Genomic DNA, 23,529 nt, shown 5'->3' on the forward strand with positions numbered 1-23,529 from the left:
AAATTAAGGAATGTTTTAATTAAATTATGTTTTAAGGACTGTTTTAATTAAATTACGTTTTAAGTCATTTAATTAAATTTTGTTGCATATTAAATTAAATTACGTTATAAGGTACAATAATCGGATAAATAAATTATAAACTACAATAATCGGATAAATAAAATATAAGGTACAATAATCGGATAAATAAAACATAAGGTACAATAATCGGATAAATAAAAGCTAAGATCCGGTCTCGAAACTGCGCCATAAAGATAGCTGATATCGATACATGCCACTATAATGAGCTACGCTTTCATCATGTACCCAACAAGGGGCTATTGGAGGCATAGGTGACAAGGGGCGTACCCGGAGCCTCAGATAGTGGTTTCCCGCATGCAATACCCATAAGACACTATATGGGGTACGTACTCCGGTGGGGGCTCGTAAAGGCAAATAAGTATGACTACTACTCCAATGTCGGTGACCTTCTTGATCTACCCATGAAGAAATACAACATATCACCCAATTGTACATCGTAGCATAACCATATAGATCGAAACTGTCCATCCAATGACCCGAGCCACACGGTATTTGATCCATAAATGTAATTCTAGCTACCTCCGCATCAAATCTCACTGGGCCATAAATATGATCACGGTAAAGGGGACTACGGATTTCCCTAAGTAAATCTATTCTAGCCATCGTGAAATGAGATTGGTCACCTCGAACAACATGTGAGAGAACTCGGAAACCACAATGACCGTCTCCGGAAGGATTATACCACGCTTCTAGATACTCGGGAAACCAGGAAGGCAAAAAGTCAAGATAAGGAAAGTACCTCGAATGTCCAATAGTGTAGTTTACCTCAAGAGGTGCGCAATGCGATGTGCTGAAACTCCCCGTACTCGTGGTAGACGGTGTACCGGGGCCCGTTTGAGTGGATCGGTGGGTACTAGACGGAGTAAAACGAACCGTCGGAGTGGAACGGGGAGTAGTAGACGGAGTAACAGGAACCGTCGGAGTGGAACGGGGGGACTAGACGGAGTATGTTTGGAAGACGAGTTTCTTTGGGGCGTAGCTCTGCGTAATCGAACCCGAACTCGTGCATGCTCAACGGCGGACGGCTCTCTACGAGTTCCCCTACTCGGATGTCCTCTAGGGTTCTCGTTCACCCGAGGCTCGTTTACATCCTCCTTATCCGGATGTACCTGAGAGTACAGGACATCGAACATGGATGATCTCATACTCGGATCTGCAATCCGAATTTCATCGAATAACTCCTCCAATCGATCATTGTCACAAGCCGGCATTGCCTCGGAACCATTGTACTCCAACTTCCTCCAAAATGCATGTAACACATCAACAGGAACCGAGATCCGTTTCTAGCAAAGCGATGAAGTGAACAAGCACATATCAAACCAAGTGTAGTAGCCTTTACACAACCGCAATCGATCATCAAGGCATCTTCCGTCATCTTGGCACCTCTTTCGAATTCTCCACGCAATTTAATGATGGCATTCTTTGATATTTTATAAGCAAGTCTGGAAAATAATCGATGAATCCCCGTCAACCGCCTCAATCTTGATAACTCCAACGAGTGTCGGATCTCAACATATTGCGTTTCCATCAAAGAATGAAAACGAATCCAGATGCTATCAATGGCCAGTTTTGCGCTATTCAACCATCTCTTCAAATTCGCATGAGCCGACTCAACCTGGGATGTAGAAGTATTCTCAAAATGAGTTATCTTGTTCGTTCTATACTTGGCCCATTTTTCCAAGTGCGGGAACCATTGCCTCTCAATATAAGCCGCCACTCCCGCCCATGGCCTTGCCAAATTGCCCCACGCCACATTAAACTTATCTTCGGTCTCCGCCTCGACAACCGCTTGAAACAAGTTACAAGTTATGTGCTTAGCCCAACTATCCCGACCCGTGAGATCAAGTGCTTTCGTCTCCACGTTAGAATATATATGCCAAAGACAAAGCAAGTGAGACGAATCCGGAAAAACAGTGGGAATCGCGTTCAACAAACCTTGTTCGCAATCAGTAACAATAGCATTAGGTTGAACGGCATCATTGAGAAGGGTCTTCAGTTTCCGTAAGACCCACCGATATCCATCATGGGAGTCATGCGTCACAAGAGCATACGCGATCACAAAGCTCTTCCCGACGGGTGTGACTCCAACCATCTCAACAAGCGGAAGACGGTATAAGTTTGTCTTGTACATGGAATCGATCAGGACCACATAATAGTATGATCGAAACATCTTAACGGCTTCTGGATGAGCCATGAACACGTGGGTTAGCTCATCGGTCTCGTGATAAGTGACCCAATAATGAACGTACTTATGCTGAACCGCAAGTGCTAGCATCTGTTGTGTTGGCTTTCTCCTATCTCTTTCCTCGGCCCTTACTTTCGGAGAACGATTGTAGATTTGTCGCCGATTAGGTCTTGACTTTTCCAGATTCCGCTGATGCAAACCCGCACTAATAATTGTCGGTCTAACGTGGGCTCTAACTTGGGCGTCGATATAAGCCAACTCCTCGGTATCTGTCGCCGTCACAATACAACGTTAAAGCATGATTATGAAACCCGGATCTCATGACAAGCTCCCACTTATTCTCTTGTATTCTAGCCATCGTGAAATGAGATTGGTCACCTCGAACAACATGTGAGAGAACTCGGAAACCACAATGACCGTCTCCGGAAGGATTATACCACGCTTCTAGATACTCGGGAAACCAGGAAGGCAAAAAGTCAAGATAAGGAAAGTACCTCGAATGTCCAATAGTGTAGTCTACCTCAAGAGGTGCGCAATGCGATGTGCTGAAACTCCCCGTACTCGTGGTAGCGGTGGTAGACGGTGTACCGGGGCCCGTTTGAGTGGATCGGTGGGTACTAGACAGAGTAAAACGAACCGTCGGAGTGGAACGGGGAGTAGTAGACGGAGTAACAGGAACCGTCGGAGTGGAACGGGGGGACTAGACGGAGTATGTTTGGAAGACGAGTTTCTTTGGGGCGTAGCTCTGCCTAATCGAACCCGAACTCGTGCATGCTCAACGGCGGACGGCTCTCTACGAGTTCCCCTACTCGGACGTCCTCTAGGGTTCTCGTTCACCCGAGGCTCGTTTACATCCTCCTCATCCGGATGTATCTGAGAGTAAAGGGCATCGAACATGGATGATCTCATACTCGGATCTACAATCCGAATATCATCGAATAACTCCTCCAATCGATTATTGTCACAAGCCGGCATTGCCTCGGAACCATCGTACTCCAACTTCCTCCAAAATGCATGTAACACATCAACAGGGACCCGAGATCCGTTTCTAGCAAAGCGATGAAGTGAACAAGCACATATCAAACCAAGTGTAGTAGCCTTTACACAACCGCAATCGATCGTTATTCAACCGCAGTCGGATCTCGGTTCCTGTTGATGTGTTACATGCTTGTGACAACCCTAGAGGACATCCGAGTAGGGGAACTCGTAGAGAGCCGTCCGCCGTTGAGCATGCACGAGTTCGGGTTCGATTACGCAGAGCTACGCCCCAAAGAAACTCGTCTTCCAAACATACTCCGTCTAGTCCCCCCGTTCCACTCCGACGGTTCTGTACCCGTCTACTACTCCCCGTTCCACTCCGACGGTTCGTTTTACTCCGTCTAGTACCCACCGATCCACTCAAACGGGCCCCGGTACACCGTCTACCACGAGTACGGGGAGTTTCAGCACATCGCATTGCGCACCTCTTGAGGTAAACTACACTATTGGACATTCGAGGTACTTTCCTTATCTTGACTTTTGCCTTCCTGGTTTCCCGAGTATCTAAGCGTGGTATAATCCTTAGGAGACGGTCATTGTGGGTTTCCGAGTTCTCTCACATGTTGTTCGAGGTGACCAATCTCATTTCACGATGGCTAGAATAGATTTACTTAGGGAAATCCGTAGTCCCCTTTACCGTGATCATATTTATGGCCCAGTGAGATTTGATGCGGAGGTAGCTAGAATTACATTTATGGATCAAATACCGTGTGGCTCGGGTCATTGGATGGACAGTTTCGATCTATATGGTTATGCTACGATGTACAATTGGGTGATATGTTGTATTTCTTCATGGGTAGATCAAGAAGGTCACCGACATTGGAGTAGTAGTCATACTTATTTGCCTTTACGAGCCCCCCCGAGATACGTACCCATATAGTGTCTTATGGGTATTGCATGCGGGAAACCACTATCTGAGGCTCCGGGTACGCCCCTTGTCACCTATGCCTCCAATAGCCCCTTGTTGGGTACATGATGAAAGCGTAGCTCATTATAGTGGCATGTATCGATATCAGCTATCTTTATGGCGCAGATTTGAGACCAGGATCTTAGCTTTTATTTATCCGATTATTGTACCTTATGTTTTATTTATCCGATTATTGTACCTTATATTTTATTTATCCGATTATTGTAGTTTATAATTTATTTATCCGATTATTGTACCTTATAACGTAATTTAATTTAATATGCAACAAAATTTAATTAAATGACTTAAAACGTAATTTAATTAAAACAGTCCTTAAAACATAATTTAATTAAAACATTCCTTAATTTGAAATACAATGACATTACATAAACCACTTAAAACATAACTAAACCCTAAACCCCAACCCTCAAACCCCCAACGCCAAACCTCAAACCTCAAACCTCAAACCCTAAACCCATACAACGATATTAAATAAAACATAACATAATTAAACTACTATCGAACTTAATTATCTTCCGATGATGAAGATGACGATTCCTTATCTTCTTCATGATCTTGAACCTCAATTTATTCAGGTTGGGTAGCCATATATTGAGTCAACAAATCATTGATGTAGAGATAAACATTTTCTAGGTTCAGCACTCTACCGGCACATAAGTCTGATAGTCTTGGGTAATCGATCAGGGTGAGGACGCGCTCAAAATATGTAAAGAGATCACTTCTTAATCTGCGAAACTCCCACATCTTCTCGTTTACTGCTTCATCAGAAACAACCTCATCTCTAACTGCTGGAGTTAGAATATGATCCGGGTTTCCGGTTAAAATTATACAAAGGCTACCAATTGGAGGCTCTTCAAGCATGTGCCATACAGTGGCACTGGGAATCACTAATTCAAGTCGAGAAACTAGAACTGGTAAATTTTGAACAATTAGATCGATTCTGCCTTGATAACCTCTGATTTTTTGAGTATTTGTGAGAACCATTTTAGTATTGTAGTGAGTGAATAGGATTGGATGTTGTGATTGAAATTGACATAGAATAGCCTATTTATAAGCTATTAATTATAACGGTTAGTTTGAATTGTAACGGTTATTTTTGAATTATAACGGTTATTTTGAATTGTAACGGTTATTTTTGAATTATAACGGTTATATTTGAATTATAACGGTTATTTTGAATTATAACGGTTATTTTTGAATTATAACGGTTATTTTTTGAATTGTAACGGTTATTTTTCCTATATAAACTTCTACATATTCTTGTATTTTTTCACTCATCTTCATCTTCTTCTATTTTTCACTCATCTTCATCTTCTTCTATTTTCTTCTTCATTTCTCTACTTATGTCGACATCATCCTCAATGTGGGGAAACCACCCAATTGAAGGCCTTAATTTTAGGAATCAATGTTGCAATCGGTGTCACAAAAACGCTATCATCAAGATTTCCGGGTCAGTAACTAATCCAAAGAAAGCGTATTTTAAGTGTTTAGATTGCAATCATTTTGTGTTGTCGTTGACTGAAGATCATTTGACAATAACAAAAAAGTTGAAGATAGCATGTGAAGATGAAGGTGATGATGCATCAAGTGGAAATGTCATGAAAGAGCAAGTGATAGGTATAAAAAAAGAGATTTCTGAAATGTCAAGGATGATGAAGTTTTATTTCAAGTGTATCTTGTATTTGTTTGTTTTCCTTGTGTTGGCCATTGTCATGAAGTAGTGAGTATTTTCAGAAAGTGTATGAATTTGCATGAGTTGCTATGTATTTAAGAAATTTCAGAAATTTCAGAATTTAAAACCGTCATGTTTTTTGAATTAAACAAGGTTCGAATAGTCAACTAACATAATCATCCAACATAGAGAAAGTGTTTAAAAACGTACAAAATAAATGAAAACAAACACAAATTTAATTAGTAATAATTAATTAGTAATAAATGGGGTTTATTAGTAATAATTAATTATTATTTTACGAAAACAAAACGAGACGAAAAAATAAATTTTAAAAAATTTTTAAAGTAAAATAAATAAATTTACAACGAGTTCGCCACGGACGAGGTTTATTATTAATAATTTATTAGTTTTTAACGATAACAAAACAAGACCGAAAAATAAGTTTTTAAAAAAATAAAATAAATAAATTTACAACGAGTTCACCACGGACGAGGTTTATTATTAATAATTTATTAGTTTTTAACGATAACAAAACAAGACGGAAAAAAAAGTTTTTTAAAAAAAAAAAAACGAGAAATTCAAAAAAAAAAAGAAAAAAAAACACGAAAATGGGCTTGGACGAAGAACATTTTCGTCAGTCCAGCCCGGCGAAAATGTTACCCACCTTTCGGACGAAGAACATTTTTTAAATGCGGCCCTGGACCTGGAAGAAAATGTTCTTCGTCCCGGCCTAGGTATGTTTTTTTTTTTTTTCGTTTTTTTTTTTTAATTTAGCGATTGTTTTTTTGCAAAACACGACTAAATCCGATTCAAATTAAGGCATCTATCCTAATTCCGTCTACAATAAAGGCATCTATCCTAATTCCGTTACAAATTTACAAACTAAGAAAATACTCAAAAAACAAAATTAATAACAATCACATACCTTGTTCAATGTTTGAATTTGATGACGGAAATGATGCGGTTGAAACGGTGTTTTGTTGTTATGTGAGTCGGATTTGTTTTTTAAAAAATTTGAAGTGTGAAAGGTCTATTTTTGAAGAATATGAAAAATATAAGGGGGAGTGTGAGGGAGGGGTAGTTTTGGAAGTTCATTAAAATTGTCGACGATAATTAGTAAATTGTCGACGATCTTTAGTAGCTAGGATTTCAAAGGTACTATCGACACAAAAGGGTATAAGCCCAAATTAGCCTGGAAATGCCCAAAAGCCTGTTTAGCCCGCATAGATCAGGTTGAGGAGCCTGCAAGCCCCCACAGATTTCTGGGATCTGCTGGGTTGAGGAGCCTGCAAGCCCCCACTAGCATCGATAGAGTGCGGTAGAGGCAGAGCCTTTTCAGGGCAGTCTTTGGAAGAAGCGCCACGAGCACGCACCTTCAGATGCACCAAAAGTCGACTGCTTCTTCCCGAGCTTGTCTTCGCACTATGTCCATGACCCTCCCATGCATCGATCGCTTTTTGCCGGAACTCAATTGCAAGGGGATAGCTGCCATTGAACATACAAGCTTTAAGTATACAGATTTAGGGAAAAGTTCCATAAACTGGTTCCATACTGTTTTTATGATAATAGCTACTATCTCAATTCTCAACATAAGAAGTCAAATCTAAATCCGATATCTAAAATATGTTCACATTGACAACACGAGAAAATTTGGTTTCCAGATATCTAAGTCCAGTTACCTAGTTTTATGCCACTCGTTCTTTAAGATAATGGAAGGGAATGCCCCTTAATGCCTTAACTACCTTAAGAACCCTAAGGGAAACTGCTAGTACAGCAGTTAGTATTCCAAATGAGACTGCTCCCAAAGACGATAGGAGTTAACACCATAAGAAAAAAAATCGGCATAATATTTTACATGATTTCTTTCCGTAGCTTGTAAGAAAAAAAAAAAGGGCTTACTGAAAAATAGGGGTAGATGATCTGAATGTCTTACTCTCTTGCCTCAATTTAGTTTGGTAGATTCATTGAAGATGGATGTTCATCAAGTATTTGTACTGTTTCGACAAACGCAGGATTGTTAAATGTCTTTTGGGGCTGTATATGTTTCCAGTCAAAAGTCGATGGAGCAAACTTCTACAGGTACAGGTATATGGGTGTTTGCTCTCTGCTACTTCTAACAAAGACCAGAAACATTGTTATAAATTTGAATCTGTATCTCTTGCATCCGTAACCTCAAGAGTCAGGCCACAGATCTACACACTGACTAGTGTAACCGGAATCCATGGAGCACTGCCACATTTCCAAATGCTTGAATAGCATAGCATTATATAATCTTAGCAAGCAGGACATATTATAACAACTAAATCACCATCTTAGATGAATAACTCTTCTATATTATTGCTTTTCATTCCCATTGATTAAATCCCTCTGAACAATCCCAACAGAGGCAGCGTCTAAGCACATATTATAACAACTAAAAGCTCTGATCTGACATCCAAAACATGTAATATTAAAAGAACAAAATGATCAAGGAGATATTACATAATCTAATAGTGAGAGACGCTGCCTCCAAATGACTAAAGATCATAGATCGAAGATGATTAGAGCTCAAGTCTGATACCAAAGCTAGTCTTTAACAAACCCAAAGAAGCAGTTAGCGAAAGCAATTGGTAAATGAGCTAATAGAGAAAAACTAGTCAAGAAGATAACTAAACAGCTTAACGCACTTTGAGCTGAGGATTCAAACATACAGAAGAATAACAAGGTAAATAGTCTTATGGATCAATTAACTTGTACCTTATGGGTTAAAGAATAGGGACATTTTGTTAACATTGTTCATTCTTAGAACAGTCTTTCTTGTCATTCTCCTTTGAACGTAAAATCCGTAGTTTATGTGAAATAAACCAATGAGTAAGCAGCTTGACTTCTTTTTCACTGTCAGCTAACTTACCAATTGTTTACGCTAATAGCAGGGACGGAACCAGGAATAACATTTCCCTAGGGCTAACTTTAAAAATTAACCTGTTGTGAAACTATCTTACCAGAGATGATATATATAATCTCAACTAATCTAGCATAAGACATAGACGATAGGAGGTTGATCCTTAAAAAAAGTAATACTAGAAGGAAAATACTTGTATTTTTAGTAACATGAAATGTGTTCTATATCTAATGAGATTTGACTCGACTAATTGCTCTGTGTTGGTTTTACTGATAACAATGATAAATCCCATCTTTAAACGCTATACGCACTGTGAATGACGATATTTGTTTTGTATTTGACAAGATCAGAAAGAAACCCCTCTAATAGCAACAGAATATATATTTTTAACATTATCCAAAAGACCTAATGCTTAATTAGCAAAAGATATAATCTTGTGAGGATCCTCACCTTCAAGTTCAAGGCCTATATTCAAGCAAGCTGAACCAAGTTCACCTTTATCAAACTTATCCTCCATATTCTTCTTAAAACCTTCAAGCATTTCCTCGGGCGATTTCGCCGCCTTCGCGGCCTTAACAGCTTCATCAATTAGTGCCCTTTTCTTCTTGTGTTTACTCAGCTCGGGATCATATGGGGTAATTCCATCGTAATATGGAGTAATTCCATTATGGGTACTGTAATTATGAGATGGGGTTTTGTAAAATTGATGGGTTTTGTAGGGTTTGTACAATAAAGAATTGGAATTTGAGCAGGGATTTAGGGTTTGAATGGGGGATTTGGAAATTGATGATGATGATGAACAAGTTGTGAAAAATTGATGATGATGATGAACAAGTTGTGAATTGTGGGGTGAAATTACCAGAAATTGATGTTGATGAAGTTGTGATTTTGGAAGATGAAATTAATTTGGTGGATAATCTTTTCATTTTTATTTTTGTTAGGTAAGAGAATCTGAAAGGCAACAATGCAAATGTTCTTACCTTCTCATCGACTCTTCCGAGTATACCTCTCGTTTAAAACCCTAAACCCTCTTTTTTAGTGTGTTTAGAAGTGTGATCTGGCTAGTCCGAACCAATTCAACTCGGAACTTTTTCTAAATTTTAAGACTCGCGACTTGATTCATGTAATTAAGTCGGAATTATATCTGCTAGTCCGAATCAATTCAAGTCGAGCTTTTTCTAAACTTCAAAAAACTCATAGTCGTGACTCAACTCATGTAACCAATCCAACAGGTCCTAAGCTATGTTATAACATAGAAGTAAAAGGAATTTCGAGCCTAAAGAAAAAAAATAGTTAAAAGTGAAACATTGTCCATTCAAGTATCCAACCACTTAAAACCACTATATCCAAAATTATGCTTTCTGTATTGCGTGCAAGATTTGGCATTTTCCTTATTCATTAGTGAACTCCGAAATGAAGTCAGTAGCAACTACATCAACTATCACATCCGGGAACATGTCAACCCAGATTCGAGTCAAGAAATCTAATGGTAGATAATGAACCATTATGTGAGCTGCTTCCTTAACCACCACCAACCCACACAAGCCCGCATACCCCCCACACGCGCACACACACGCCCACGCACAGACTCCTAATAAAATTAAAGAAACAAGAATCAAACAAACAACTATATTCTCAAATTTCCGTCACACTTTCAAGGTAACTTCTAGGCGGCTCCCTCGACTTGAGTGCATATATATCTATGCACCAATGCATATCCTCAACTTTTGATTTATATAATCAATTTGGCGAGAATATAATTTAACTTCACACACTGACCAACTTGGCAGGTATAAAATCTGGAATTCAAAGGCGGCTAGTTTCCTTTCCCTTAAAAAAAAAGGGAAAAAAAAAGGAGCTGCTAGTCAAATTCAAGATATAAACTACTCATTTTTTACAATAGGCTGTCATAACTTCACTTCAATTATGAATGATCGATCACATGTTAGTAGAGGTAAATGTAGCATTCGACAAATTCAAAACAGGTCTAAATACAAGGTGATATATTCTGGCGTAGGCGTTAAGAGTATTTCGAAGAATATCTAGGATGTTGAACTTCGAAATTTTTCCTTTGGGACTAATGGACCCGATAGCCTGTTTCAAACACGCAAGCTGGCTAATCCCGATAGCCTGTTTCAAACACGCAAGCTGGCTAATCCCTAGGCCATAATATACTCATTAGGCCCGTTACACATCCAATCCAAGCCTGAATTTGATCACTTCTTTTATAAGCTCCGTCCAAAAGGCCACCCCAAACCAGCAGTACCCTTATTCGCGGTTCCCTGTAGTGGCTCTCTCATTCCTTGTTGGCTTTTGCCAAGTCCTTCACCCTACATAACACAAGTATAGAAACTTGATCCAAGCAAGCATGGAGTATAATGCACCGCTTACTAAGAGCTAAATTTACTAACCCGTATCTGAAAGACTGAATCACTGAAAGTAAATAAACCTTTACCATACCTCTTTCCAGCCCATATTTTTGAGAATCTTTTGGGCGTAACTTCCCGCTCCAAGTGACATCTCTAAGGCTTCGGCAGCAGCTTCCTCAGGACATTCTGATGATCCAGCTACTTCATCTGATGACTCATCTCCCATGGCCTCACCAAACTCCTTGTGAAATGTTCTTCTTTCGGCAGCTCTGTCCCTATATATGCAAGTTTTATGCTGCCAAAAGACATGTTTTAACATGAGATGGATGGCGGTGTGTAATGATAAAACTACTTTTATCTGGAGGACAGTTTAAGGCAAGGAAAAGTAGATCTTTCATCGGAGAAAACTTCATCAATCCAAGGATGAGGCACCCAACACATGGGGAAAGTCCGAACAACGCTAAAGCCACAACGTGATGTTTTGAATGCATGGCTAACATATTTAAAGGTAGGAACTTGGAAGCTTTACCAACTAAGCCTTCACCTCAACCCCAATGCCTAAAGGGCTAAAACCGTAGGTTGCAATTACGCTATTACATGCAATGATGGCTCATTAATCCAAGATTTGTCTGGTGAAGAATGAAATACCTTTTTACTAGTAGAGGGTCTATCGAGGAAGGAGCTCTCATTCTGCTTAAAGGAAACATGGAATGGTGTCTTAGCATCACGGCCTTCCCCGGTCTCTTCATTGGATAGCTCAGGAAATCCCCACCCCTTGGTTGGGTTTGATGCATCATAACTTGACAAGGTAGCTAGGTATCCGACATTAGGGCTCCTCAGCTTATACACTTGCCCTACATTCAAGATTTTAGACCAGGAAAATGATACTAAGGAAAATAAAACTAATAACTGACGTAAAAACCAAAGAATAGTAAAGAGGTAACAAATTCTCTAATGGCTTTCGGGCCGACAGCAGACCTGATCTAACCTGCACTAAATCAAGATGAACCCTGCATATTGGAGCTGTTTTGAAACGTCTAGCATGAGAAGTTATAGAAGGATGAAGGCTGGAGGAAGGCTTCACTAACGACCCGAGCAATCTGGCCACTTGATCATTTCCGTCTTTTTGGATCTCTTGATTCATTGACCAATCCCATATATCGACAACATGACATTCTGGCCTTGACTCATCCTCCTGTTGCACAACTTGGCCATACTGAGCTCGCCAGTTTTCTTCCTCCCAAGAAATTTCTGAAAGATATTGTCATATAACGGATATAATAAGTATTTATTAAAGTCCAGACAACAAATAATCAGTTATTTGGTCAATTCGGAAAATCTAAGAAAACATTAGGAGTTCTTCAACAAAGAGTCCAACTGCAAACATCACCATCATCTAAAATAAAATAACGTGGGTTCAACGTTGCCTTTTCTCGTGCACTTCTTATATGTATGTCAACAACAAATAATGGATGTTGATTTTCATAACAAATACTGAACTCAAATAAAAAATTATAATCTTCATTGTTATCAGCAGATTCATACACACATGACTGAAAGGCTAAGTGAAAGCTACCAGATCAGACTAAAATGAGATCATTCAGAAGTTTTTATACGGTCTAATAACTCCTGGTTTGGTTAATATATACACAAAACGTATTGCAGACCTTCACAGATAACAGCAGCACTTGAGGTGGTTGGGGCTTCATGATCGGAACTCAACTCGCCATCTTGCTGCACATGGAGTGCATTGTTTGCTGAAAAGAAGAAATACCAACATAGATGCATAAGTAACGTGAAATGAAGCTTTTACTAGCCTACTACAACCAAAATAAATCTGACCATCAGTTGCTAACGGAGAACTGTTCATAAGGCAGTAACGTCTCGGCAGCATTAGATGTTCCAGTGGAATAACCCGATAAATAAAGTTCAATTAATGTGTCGTCTAACCTTGAAAACAGGAAGAAAGGGAAAAAATAGTTAACTAGTTTAAAAACACTACATCAGCTAAGATGACATAAATCTGCTCAAAAGTAACAGCCTACGATTCAGATGGCCAGGAGATTTTCAGGCGCTTCATTGCTACTGCACCATATATAGTCTGCGAGTTAGAGCCAAGAGAAATTTAACTTATACACTGAAATATATCACTAATAACCATTTAGGTGTACTCAAACTTGAGGATAAACAAAAGCATACCAACTACAAAAAAAATTACAAAGTTCAAAGTAAAGCACATACAAAGAAAAAAAAGATCAGTAACTGCATAAAACAAAAGGGCCGTAAGCACGTTTTGAAAAAAAACACGCACACAGTTTACATTTTTACAAGAATTAAAGGTGACCACACTCGTCAGCGCAAGGAAAGCTCATGATTCAGCCAGACTTAATAAGCTCTACCTTTATTCGGTTCCTTCTCTTGTTCATTCTCTAGCCCACCAGTGTTTTGTTCACTTGACTCATCCAAAGGAATGATGCCCTATGTTACTCCGACACTTCACTTAATTGCCGTGTCGCGTGTCAGACACGTGTCGGTGTCCGACACGACACGACACTTCGACACTTCAATTTAGACCACAAAACAGGAAAATTCACCCCAAATAGCCGTGTCCGACACGCCGACACGTGTCGGACACCGACACGTGTCGGCGTGTCTGAGTAACACAGATGATGCCTTGGCCTTTGATCATGGATTGGCAATCCTAATATCATCCATAAAACAGATATACTTCCACAAGAACCCAAAAACATATACTACACTGAAAGTCTGAAACAACAAACTGGTGTGAAAACCGATACAAATGTTACTGCGACGAATGAAAATACACAAGAAACCAATGGATGACAGCCAAACATGAGGACCACAAAACTTTGAACACACAAGATGTCAGTTAAGCTACCGGTAGTAAAGTCATTCTTTGTTGGCTTTTGCCGAGTCCTTCACCCTACATAACACAAGTATAGAAACTGGATCCAAGCAAGCATTGAGTATAATGCACAGCTTACTAAGAGTTACTAACCCGTAACTGAAAGACTGAATCACTGAAAATAAATAAACCACCTTTACCCTACCTCTTTCCAGCCCATATTTTTGAGAATCTTTTGGGCGTAACTTCCAGGTCCAAGTGACATCTCTAAGGCTTCGGCCGCAGCTTCCTCATAACATTCTGATGATCCAGCTACTTCATCTGATGACTCATCTCCCATGGCCTCATCAAACTCCTTGTGAAATGTTCTTCTTTCAGCAGCTCTGTCCCTATATATGCAAGTTTTAATATAAGATGGATGGCAGTGTGTAACGATAAAACTACTTTTATCAACTATAGGAGAACAATAAAGGTAAGGAAAAGTAGAATTTTCGGTGTAGAAAACTTCACTTTTCCAAGGCTCGAAGAGATACCCAAGTACACATTTTTTAGAGGATAAGGAGAGCAAGAGTCCGAACAAAGCTAAAGCCACAACCTGATGTTCTGAACGCATAGCTAACATATTGGAAGGTTGAAACTTGGAAGCTTTACGCCTTTCCCCACTAAACGTTCACCTCAACCTCCATGCCTAAAGGGCTAAAACAGTTGGTTGCAATAAAGAAAGACTGCAATTACACTATTAAATGCAATGATGGCTCATTAATCCAACGATTTGTCCGGTGAAGAATGTGTTATGAAAATACCTTTTTACTAGTAGAGGGTCTATCGAGGTTGGAGCTCTCATTCTGCTTAGAGGAAATATGGCATGGTGTCTTAGCATTACGGTCTTCCCCAGTCCCTTCATTCCCACCCCTTTGTTGGGGTTTGATGCATCATAACTTGACAAGGTAGCTAGGTATCCGACGTTTGGGCTCCTCAGCTTATACACTTGCCCTACATTCAAGATTTAAAATTGTACATCTTTAGAGGAAGCATCCACATTTTTGAAAACAAGAGGGGAAAATGTCATGAAAACAAGGAAGAAATAACACCAAGGAAAATAAAACTAATAATTGATGTAAAAACCAAAGTTTTAGTAAATTGGTAACAAATTCTCTAATGGCTTTCGGGCCGACAGCAGACCTGATCAAGATGAACTCTGCATACTGGAGCTGTTTTGGACAACTTGACCTTACTGAGCTCGCATGTTTTCTACCTCCCAAGAAATTTCTGAATGATATTGTCATAGAAGAAGTATTTATTTGGTCAATTCTGACAGTCAAAGAAAACATTAGGACTTTTTCAACAAAGATTTTCATACAAATACTGAAGTTAAATAAAAACTTATAATCTTCATTCTTATCAGCAGACTCATACACACATGATTGAAAGCTACTAGATCAGACCAAAATGAGATCATTCGGAAATTTTTAGGGTCTAATAACATGAAACCGTCTCAGACACAAACGAATTGCAGAGCTTCACAAATAACAGCTGCACTTAAGGCGGTTAGGGCTTGATCAGAACTCAACTCACCATCTTGCTGCACAAGGAGTGCGCTGTTTTCTGAAAAGAAGAAATGCCAACATATATGAAGCTTTACTACTCTACTACAACCAAGTAAATGTCACTAATCACCATTTAGCTGTACTCAAACTCAAGGATAAACACAAGCATACCAATTACTAACTACAGAAAAGAGAAGTAACAATGTTTAAAGTAAAGCACACAGAAAAAAGGATCAGTAACTACATAAAAATAAAAGGGTCCGTAAGCGCATTTTTGGAAAAACACATGCTCACAGTTTACATCTTACAAGAATTTAAAGTGGCCACACTCGTCAGCGCAAGGAATACTCATGATTCAGCAAGACATATGGTAAGCTCTACCTTCATTCACTTCCTTCTCTTGATCATTCTCTAGCCCACCAGTGTTTTGTTCGCTTGACTCATGGGAAAGCATAGGTGCCTTGGCCATTGATCATAGATTGGCAATCCTAAGATCACACATAAAAGTATAAAACAGAATTGTACTTGGACAAGAACTCAAAAACCTATACACACTGAAACAACATACTGATGTAGGGGAAACTGAAACAAATGTTACTGTGACGAATGGAAATACACAAGAAACAAATGAATAATACACCTTAAAATGGAAATAGTAACAATTCACTGACAAAGGAAGTACACGAAATAGTATAACCCATTTTTTAAGATATTGACTCATACTTTAGGTTTCGAAAAGCTCGCTTCCCTATGCATATAATTGAATCAGAATTGGACCAGCCTTGAAGCCCACTTTTTGGTATGGCATGAAAAATATGTACTCCACAACTTTTACGGATATATAAATAGTGTGAATATATGAATTAGTCATATTAAGGAATCGATAAATAAATTGTTACATAGGAATTAGTTTATTACCATTAACTCAGTAAGTCATTAACGACGCTAGAACTTCAAAGTTAAGGGGATTTTGAGCCTAAAGAAAAAAGATCTTCATTAAGAGTGAAAGTTCGTCCATCCAACCACTTAAACACATTAAGTCCAAAATCATGCACTATGTTTGATTAAAAGCAATTACACTTTACACCGGGTACAAAGTGAATAAACACTACGCCATGTTCGCATATTGACAAGATAACATCCATAACTTCCCACGTACAATCTTCATAACAAAGTACGGAGAGTACCATCTAATTCAGCAGTTAATGGAGATTTCAAAGGTACTATCGACACAAAAGGGTATAATCCCGAATTAGCCTGGAAATGCCCAAAAACCTGTTTTAGACCCGCATAGATCAGGTTTGGACCAACAAAAAAATAGTCTTGAACTTAACTATAGTGCCTGAGACAACTTTCTTTCAATTTAAACAGATTTCTTGGGACTGCTGGGGTGAGGAGCCTGCAAGCCTCCACTAGCATCGCTAGAGTGCGGTAGAGGCAGAGCCTTTTCAGGGCAGTCTTTGGAAGAAGCACCACGAGCACTCACCTTCAGTTGCTCCAAAAGTCGACGTGCTTCCCTTAGCTTGTCTTCTGCACTATGTCCATGACCCTCCCATGCATCGACTGCTTTTTTCTGGAACTCAATTGCAAGGGGATAGCTGCCATTGAACATACAAGCTTTAAGTATACAGATTTAGGGAAAAGTTCCATAAACTGGTTCCATACTGTTTTTACGATAATAGCTACTATCTCAATTATCAACATAAGAAGTCGAAACTAAATCCGATATCTAAAATATGTTCACATTGACAACACGAGAAAAATTGGTTTTCGGATATTCAAGTCCAGTTACTTAGTTTTATGCCACTCGTTCTTTAAAATAATGGAAGGGGATGCCCCTTAATGCCTTAACTACCTTAAGAACCCTAAGGGAAACTGCTCCTACAGCAGCTAGTATTCCAAATTAGACTGCTCCCAAAGACGATAGGAGTTAACACCATAAGAAAAAAATCGGCATAATATTTCACATGATTGGTTTCCGTAGCTTGTAAGGAAAAAAAAGGGGGGGGGGGGCTTACTGAAAAATTGGGTTGAAAAATTGGGGTAGATGATCTGAATGTCTTACTCTCTTGCCTCAATTTAGTTTGGTAGATTCATTGAAGATGGACGCTCATTAAGTATTTGTACTGTTTCGAGAAACGCAGGATTGTTAAATGTTTCCAGTCAAAAGTCGATGAAAAGTAAACTTCTACAGGTATATGGGTGTTTGCTCTGTGCTACTTCTAACAAAGACCAGAAACATTGTTATATATTAGAATCTGTATCTCTCGAATCCTATTACCCTCAAGAGACAGGCCTCAGATCTACACACTGACTAGTGTAACTGTGTAACCGGGATCCATGGAGCACTGCCACATTTCCAAATGCTTGAATAGCATAGCAATATAGCATTATACTATAATCTTAGCAAGCAGGACATACAATACTACATCACCATCTTAGCTGAATAACTCTTCTACATTATTACTTTTCATTCCCATTGATTAAATTACTCTGAAAAATCCCAACAGAGGCAACGTCTAATCACCTATATACTCCGTAACAACAAACAGCTCTGATCTGACATCCAAAACATGTAATATTAAAAGATGCAATATAACAAATGATCACGGAGAGATTACATAATCTAATAGTGAACGCTGCTTCCAAATGACTAAATATCATTATAGAAGAGCATTAGAGCTCAAGTCTGATACCAAAGCTAGTCTTTAGCAAACCCAAAGGAGCAGTTAGCGAAATCAATTGGTAAATGAGCTAGTAGAGAAAACTAGTCAAGAAGATAACTAAACAGCTTAACTTACTTGAGCTAAGGAATCAAACATACAGAAGAATAACAAGGTAAATAGTCCAATGGATCAATTAACTTATACCTTATGGGTTAACTGCTCTACCAGAAATCAAAGAATAGGGACATTTTGTTAACATTGTTCATTCTTAGAACAGTCCTTATTGTCATTCTCCTTTACGCTTAAAATCCGTAGTTTATGTGAAATAAACCAATGAGTAAGCTGCTTCACTTCTTTTTCACTGTCAGCTAACTTACCAATTGTTTATGCGAATAGCAGGAACGGAACCAGGAATAACATTTACCTAGGGCTAACTTTAAAAATTAACCTGTTGTGAAACCATCTTACCAGAGAGGATATATATAATCTCAACTAATGAGATTTGACTCCGTAAAAAAAGAAATACTAGAAGGAAAATACTTGTATTTTTAGTAACAAGCAAGCAATGTGTTCTATATCTAATGAGATTTGACTCGACTAATTTCTGTGTCGGTTTTACTGATCACAATGATAAATCCCATCTTTAAACGCTATATGTACTGTGAATGACGATATTTGTTTTGTATTTGACAAGATCAGAAAGAAACCCCTCTAATGTTTGAACACATGGAGTTTCACTCTGTAGCAATATTCGAAGATCTTTACTACCATAGTACAATTGAACCAAATGCTTCCAGCAGTAGTGACACTGTTGAAATTAAAGTAGTAGTAAGAGGAATTACTTTTATTTAATGGTGAAAAAGAATCTTGGAGTTGAAAAGTTATATTCATTTTAAAGAATTAGTAGTATTTTTTTGTATGGTAATCAAGATTTTATGGAAAACACCACTGCTTTTACGAGGAGAGAAATGAGAATGAAGTCCAGAAGTTAAGGATTTTGAACAATAGGGACCTAGGTAAGTGTGCTTGTATCTATTAGCATGTGAAAAACTAAATTAACTTGCTGCTACATGTAATCGAACCCAAGACTTTTGGTTAAAAGGCAAACAAACAATTAATCGAACGATGTCAATTTGGTACACTGAATTTCACCATGGGCTGTTGCCCAAACTGTAAACCAACCTAAGGGCTGCCTCCGCCCCTGGTAAGAGCGAACTGCTCTAGTGCAACAGAAGTTATGGGTTGAAGTCATCAACTTTTATATCGAGAGAACTTCACAAAAGACGGAGTAAGAATTCCAAAGTCAAGTATGCAAATTGTATACAATTGGTCAAAAATAAAGTTGAACAATTTGTTAAGATCAAACACACATGTGTTGTGTATAACTCCCCATAACTCAGGCAGTTAGGCCTCAATGGCTCAAATACAGTGAGCATTATATGGCTAGACATGTTAGCTACGGTGTCATTTCTAATATAACAAAATTGCAACATAATGTCATTTTTACAGTGTTTCCTTTTCCAAGAAATAACCACAGATAACAAAGTGCACATAAGATTGAAAAATAGAGTATCATAGCACTTTTCATGGACAGCAGCAAGGACAACAGCAAACGGGTAGATATTTACCTTTTCATGGCAGCATATGCAATTGATAGGTTCTCGCATGTGTGGATGGTCTCGTTGTGATGAGGACCAAGAGACACGTCCAGAATGTCTTTAGCAACACCAAACATTTCTGCCGCCGACTCTGGCTTCTCCAACTCCAAATAAGCACTGCCTAATGTGTTGTAGATATACCCTACTCCAAAATGCTTACACCCATCTCTCTCTTTGAGAGTTTCAGCCGCCCTCTCCAAATAGGGTATGGCATGTGTCACCTTACCCGTCAACAAAAGTAGGGATCCTATCTTGCTCAATAAACCCCCTTCTAAATGTTGTTCTCCGGGTAACTTATCCAACAAAGAGAGTACTCTCATTAACAAACAAACTTCAGTTTCAAAATCATTCATAATTCCATACTGCTCTGCTATCGTCATATACGCATAAGCAACCTCCAACGGCTTTGCTTCTTCCTCTTTATCAAGGACACTACAAGCAATTACGAAACACCCCTTAGCCTCCTCAAAATTGTCCTGATAAACCAAGGCCTTACCCATTGTCATCAAAATAAGAGGATTCTCACTATCCTCCTCCACCGCCTTCCCATGCTCCTTCAACGCATTCACAGCAGCCTCATACCTCCCAAGACCAATATAAAGATTAGCAACATCAACCATAGAACCAATCAATTCAGACCTACACCCACAATCCTTAAAAACCTTTAGTGCCAACTCATTTTCCTCCAAGGCTTTTTCAAGCTCCTCCATCCCGAAATATATAACCCCGAGAACCTGTCTATCAAGACCAACCTCCACAGAGCTCTCCCCCAACAACCTCAAATGAATCTCCACCGCCTTCTTACAATACAACAACCCATCCTTAAAGTTCTTGATCCTGACACACATTTGAGCGAAATCCCTATTCATATTACCAAACTCCACACTATCCACCCCCATCAAACACCCCTGTATCTCCAAACATTTCCTCCTATAATCCACAGCCTCCTTAATCCTATCCATACAAGCCTCAACATTCGCTAACTCTATATAAACACCAAGTTGTATCACTTTTAGAACATTAACACCATACTTATAATTACCATCATCCTCTAACTTAACCAATATCTTTCTAGCTCTATTAAGAAACCCTAATGCATCATTAAACTTCCTTAAACTACAATAAGCAGAACCCAAAAGACGTAAAGTCATAGCAACTGAATATATATTTTTAACATTATCCAAAACAGTTAATGCTCTATTAGCAAAAGATATAATCTTTTGAGGATCCTCACCTTCTTTCTCAAGTCCAAAGCATATATTCATGCAAGCTGCACCAAGTTCACCTTTATCAAACTTATCCTCCATATTCTTCTTAAAATCTTCAAGCATTTCCTCAGGCGATTTCGCCGCCTTCGCCGCCTTAACAGCTTCCTGAATTAGTGCCATTTTCTTCTTGTGTTTACTCTGCTCGGGATCATATGGGGTAATTCCATCGTAATATGGAGTAATTCCATTATGGGTACTGTAATTATGAGATGGGGTTTTGTAAAATTGATGGGTTTTGTAGGGTTTGTAGAATAAAGAATTGGAATTTAAGCAGGGATTTAGGGTTTGAATTGGGGATTTGGAAATTGATGATGATGAACAAGTTGTGAATTGTGGGGTGAAATTACCAGAAATTGATGTTGATGAAGTTGTGATTTTGGAAGATGAAATTAATTTGGTGGATAATCTCTTCATTTTAATAATTTTAATTTGGTAAGAATCTGAAAGGCAACAATGCACAAATGTTCTTACCTTCTCAATGTTCTCATCGACTCTTCAGCATACCTTTGGTCTAAAACCCTAAACCCTCTTTTTTAGTGTCTTTAGAAGTGTGATCAATTGATCATTCAAATGCTGCCTTATGGCTAGTCCGAACAAATCCAACTCGAACTTTTTCTAGACGTCAAAAGACTCACGACTTGATTCATGTAATTGAGTCGGAATTATATTTGCTAGTCTGAACCAATTCAACTCGAACTTTTTCCACACTTCAAAAGACTTGTAATCGTGACTCGATTCATGTAACTGAGTCTGAATTGGGTCGGCCTGAAATCCCGATATAGCCGGAAAATATGCACTATTTTTTAACGAATTTATGAATAGTTTGATGATGATATAAATAAGCATATATGAGAATCAATTTATTACCGGTAACTCAGTAAGTCATTTACAAGTTATAACATAGAAGTAAATAGAATTTCGAGCCTAAAGAAAAAAAATCATCTTAGTTAAGAGTGAAACATTGTCCATTCAAGTACCCAACCACTTCAACCCACTGTATAAAAAATTATCCTTTCAGTATTGCGTGCGGATTTAGCATTTTACTTATTCATTAGTGAACTCCGAAATAAAGTCAATAGCAACTACATCAACTATCGCATCCAGACACATGTCAACCCAGATTCGAGTCAAGAAATCTAATGGTAGATAATGAACCATTATGTGAGTCGCCTCCTTAACCACCACCAACCCACACACAAGCTCGCGTGCCTCCACGCGCGCGCGCACACACACGCCCATATACAGACTCCTCCACGCGCGCGCGTGCAAACACGCACACGCCCATATACAGACTCCTAATAAAATTACGTAATTGCTAAATCCCGCGCATAATTTTACTATATCCCGCGCACTTTGTCCTTCTTTTCCATCATTACCCTTCATTTAAAAAAAAATTACATTGAGCAATCACCTACAGCGTACCCAACATCCATGCCATACCCGACCACCCCTCCTACCTTCCCCCTTACCATCCCCGCGCCCAAACACTCCTCCACCAGCGCCAACGACGGCCACCCTGATCCCCTCGCCGTCGACCTTGACCAATGCGTCATCGACCATCCTAATCCACCATACTCGATTAATTTGTGTCCCATTTAATCTCCGCAACCGCTTCTCCGTCCATAAACCCTATCCATTCCCGACGACCCATCCACTAGCCCTGAAGACCACCCTACGCCGTCGACCACCCCCATCCCTTCCCCAGCGTCAACTCAACCCTGTACTGTACCATCGAGAAACCTGTCGCGCCGTCAACCCATCCCTTCCCAAGACCTGTCGTCGACCACTATCATCCTCTTCTCCTTTTCCGTCGCCGGTCCGTGGGGGGTGGTTGGTGGGACGCGGATGGAGTGGTTGGTTGAAATCTAGGGTTTGGTTTGGGGATTTCTTGAGGTTTTGATTAGTTGACTTTTTTTTTAGGGTGAGAAATGAGAGGGGTAATTTCGGAATAAGGGGGACAAATGTACGAGATTTAGTAAAATTGTGCGCGGGATTTAGCACGTCCCTAAAATTAAAGGAACGAGAATCAAACAAACAACTATATTCTCAAATCTCCGTCACACTTTCAAGGTAACTTCCAAGCGATTTCCTTGACTTGAGTGCATATAAATTTATGCACCAATGCATATCCTCAACCTCTGATTTATATAATCAATTTTGCGAGAATATAATTGAACTTCACACACTATAAAATCTGGAATTCAAACGCTGCTAGTTTCCTTTCTTTAAAAAAAAAAAAAAAAAAAAAGCTGCTAGTCCAAGTTCAAGATATAAACTACTCATTTTTTACAATAGGCTGGCATAACTTCACTTCAATTATGAATGATCGATCACATGTTCGTAGAGGTAAATGTAGAATTCGACAAATTC

At 39.0% G+C, this 23,529-nt stretch overlaps 3 protein-coding genes across 4 annotated transcripts; all 3 read right to left on the reverse strand.

Moving 5' to 3' along the window:
- Positions 1-10,690: 10,690 nt before the first annotated feature.
- Positions 10,691-12,421, reverse strand: LOC141653083 (uncharacterized). The gene is made up of 4 exons (XM_074460724.1): positions 12,133-12,421; positions 11,803-12,008; positions 11,246-11,449; positions 10,691-11,115 (listed from the first exon to the last, which is right to left on the reverse strand). Exons 1-4 carry the CDS (start codon positions 12,296-12,298, stop codon positions 11,011-11,013), a joined length of 681 nt encoding a protein of 226 aa, XP_074316825.1. The 5' UTR covers positions 12,299-12,421; the 3' UTR covers positions 10,691-11,010.
- Positions 12,422-13,949: 1,528 nt separating this feature from the next.
- LOC141653085 (uncharacterized) lies at positions 13,950-16,067 on the reverse strand. Of its 2 annotated transcripts, none has more exons than XM_074460726.1 (5): positions 15,949-16,067; positions 15,203-15,289; positions 14,824-15,013; positions 14,226-14,409; positions 13,950-14,098 (listed from the first exon to the last, which is right to left on the reverse strand). In XM_074460726.1, the coding sequence occupies exons 3-5, from the start codon at positions 14,922-14,924 to the stop codon at positions 14,045-14,047; spliced, it is 339 nt and encodes a 112-aa protein (XP_074316827.1). In that variant the 5' UTR covers positions 14,925-15,013; positions 15,203-15,289; positions 15,949-16,067; the 3' UTR covers positions 13,950-14,044. The 2 variants fall into 2 exon arrangements, with proteins under 2 accessions (XP_074316827.1, XP_074316828.1); XM_074460727.1 differs by having other exon boundaries at positions 15,876-15,950.
- A 607-nt stretch (positions 16,068-16,674) lies between these two features.
- LOC141653078 (protein KINESIN LIGHT CHAIN-RELATED 2-like) lies at positions 16,675-21,578 on the reverse strand. The gene is made up of 2 exons (XM_074460719.1): positions 19,862-21,578; positions 16,675-17,165 (listed from the first exon to the last, which is right to left on the reverse strand). Exons 1-2 carry the CDS (start codon positions 21,571-21,573, stop codon positions 16,931-16,933), a joined length of 1,947 nt encoding a protein of 648 aa, XP_074316820.1. The 5' UTR covers positions 21,574-21,578; the 3' UTR covers positions 16,675-16,930.
- Positions 21,579-23,529: the final 1,951 nt, after the last annotated feature.

Source organism: Silene latifolia, chromosome 4, assembly GCF_048544455.1.
Source record: "Silene latifolia isolate original U9 population chromosome 4, ASM4854445v1, whole genome shotgun sequence".
In the NCBI taxonomy this organism is placed as follows: Eukaryota; Viridiplantae; Streptophyta; class Magnoliopsida; order Caryophyllales; family Caryophyllaceae; genus Silene; species Silene latifolia.

Coding starts and splice junctions, on each gene's coding strand:
- LOC141653085 (XM_074460726.1), bottom strand. CDS start 14,924: ATGAAGGGACTGGGGAAGACCGTAATGCTAAGACACCATGCCATATTT. Junction 14,410..14,823: donor GACCCTCTACTAGTAAAAAG/GTATTTTCATAA, acceptor TTGCATATATAG/GGACAGAGCTGCTGAAAGAA. Junction 14,099..14,225: donor AAAATATGGGCTGGAAAGAG/GTAGGGTAAAGG, acceptor TGTGTTATGTAG/GGTGAAGGACTCGGCAAAAG.
- LOC141653083 (XM_074460724.1), bottom strand. CDS start 12,298: ATGAATCAAGAGATCCAAAAAGACGGAAATGATCAAGTGGCCAGATTG. Junction 11,450..11,802: donor GACCCTCTACTAGTAAAAAG/GTATTTCATTCT, acceptor GTCTTTTGGCAG/CATAAAACTTGCATATATAG. Junction 11,116..11,245: donor AAAATATGGGCTGGAAAGAG/GTATGGTAAAGG, acceptor TGTGTTATGTAG/GGTGAAGGACTTGGCAAAAG.
- LOC141653078 (XM_074460719.1), bottom strand. CDS start 21,573: ATGAAGAGATTATCCACCAAATTAATTTCATCTTCCAAAATCACAACT. Junction 17,166..19,861: donor GCATATGCTGCCATGAAAAG/GTAAATATCTAC, acceptor GTTCAATGGCAG/CTATCCCCTTGCAATTGAGT.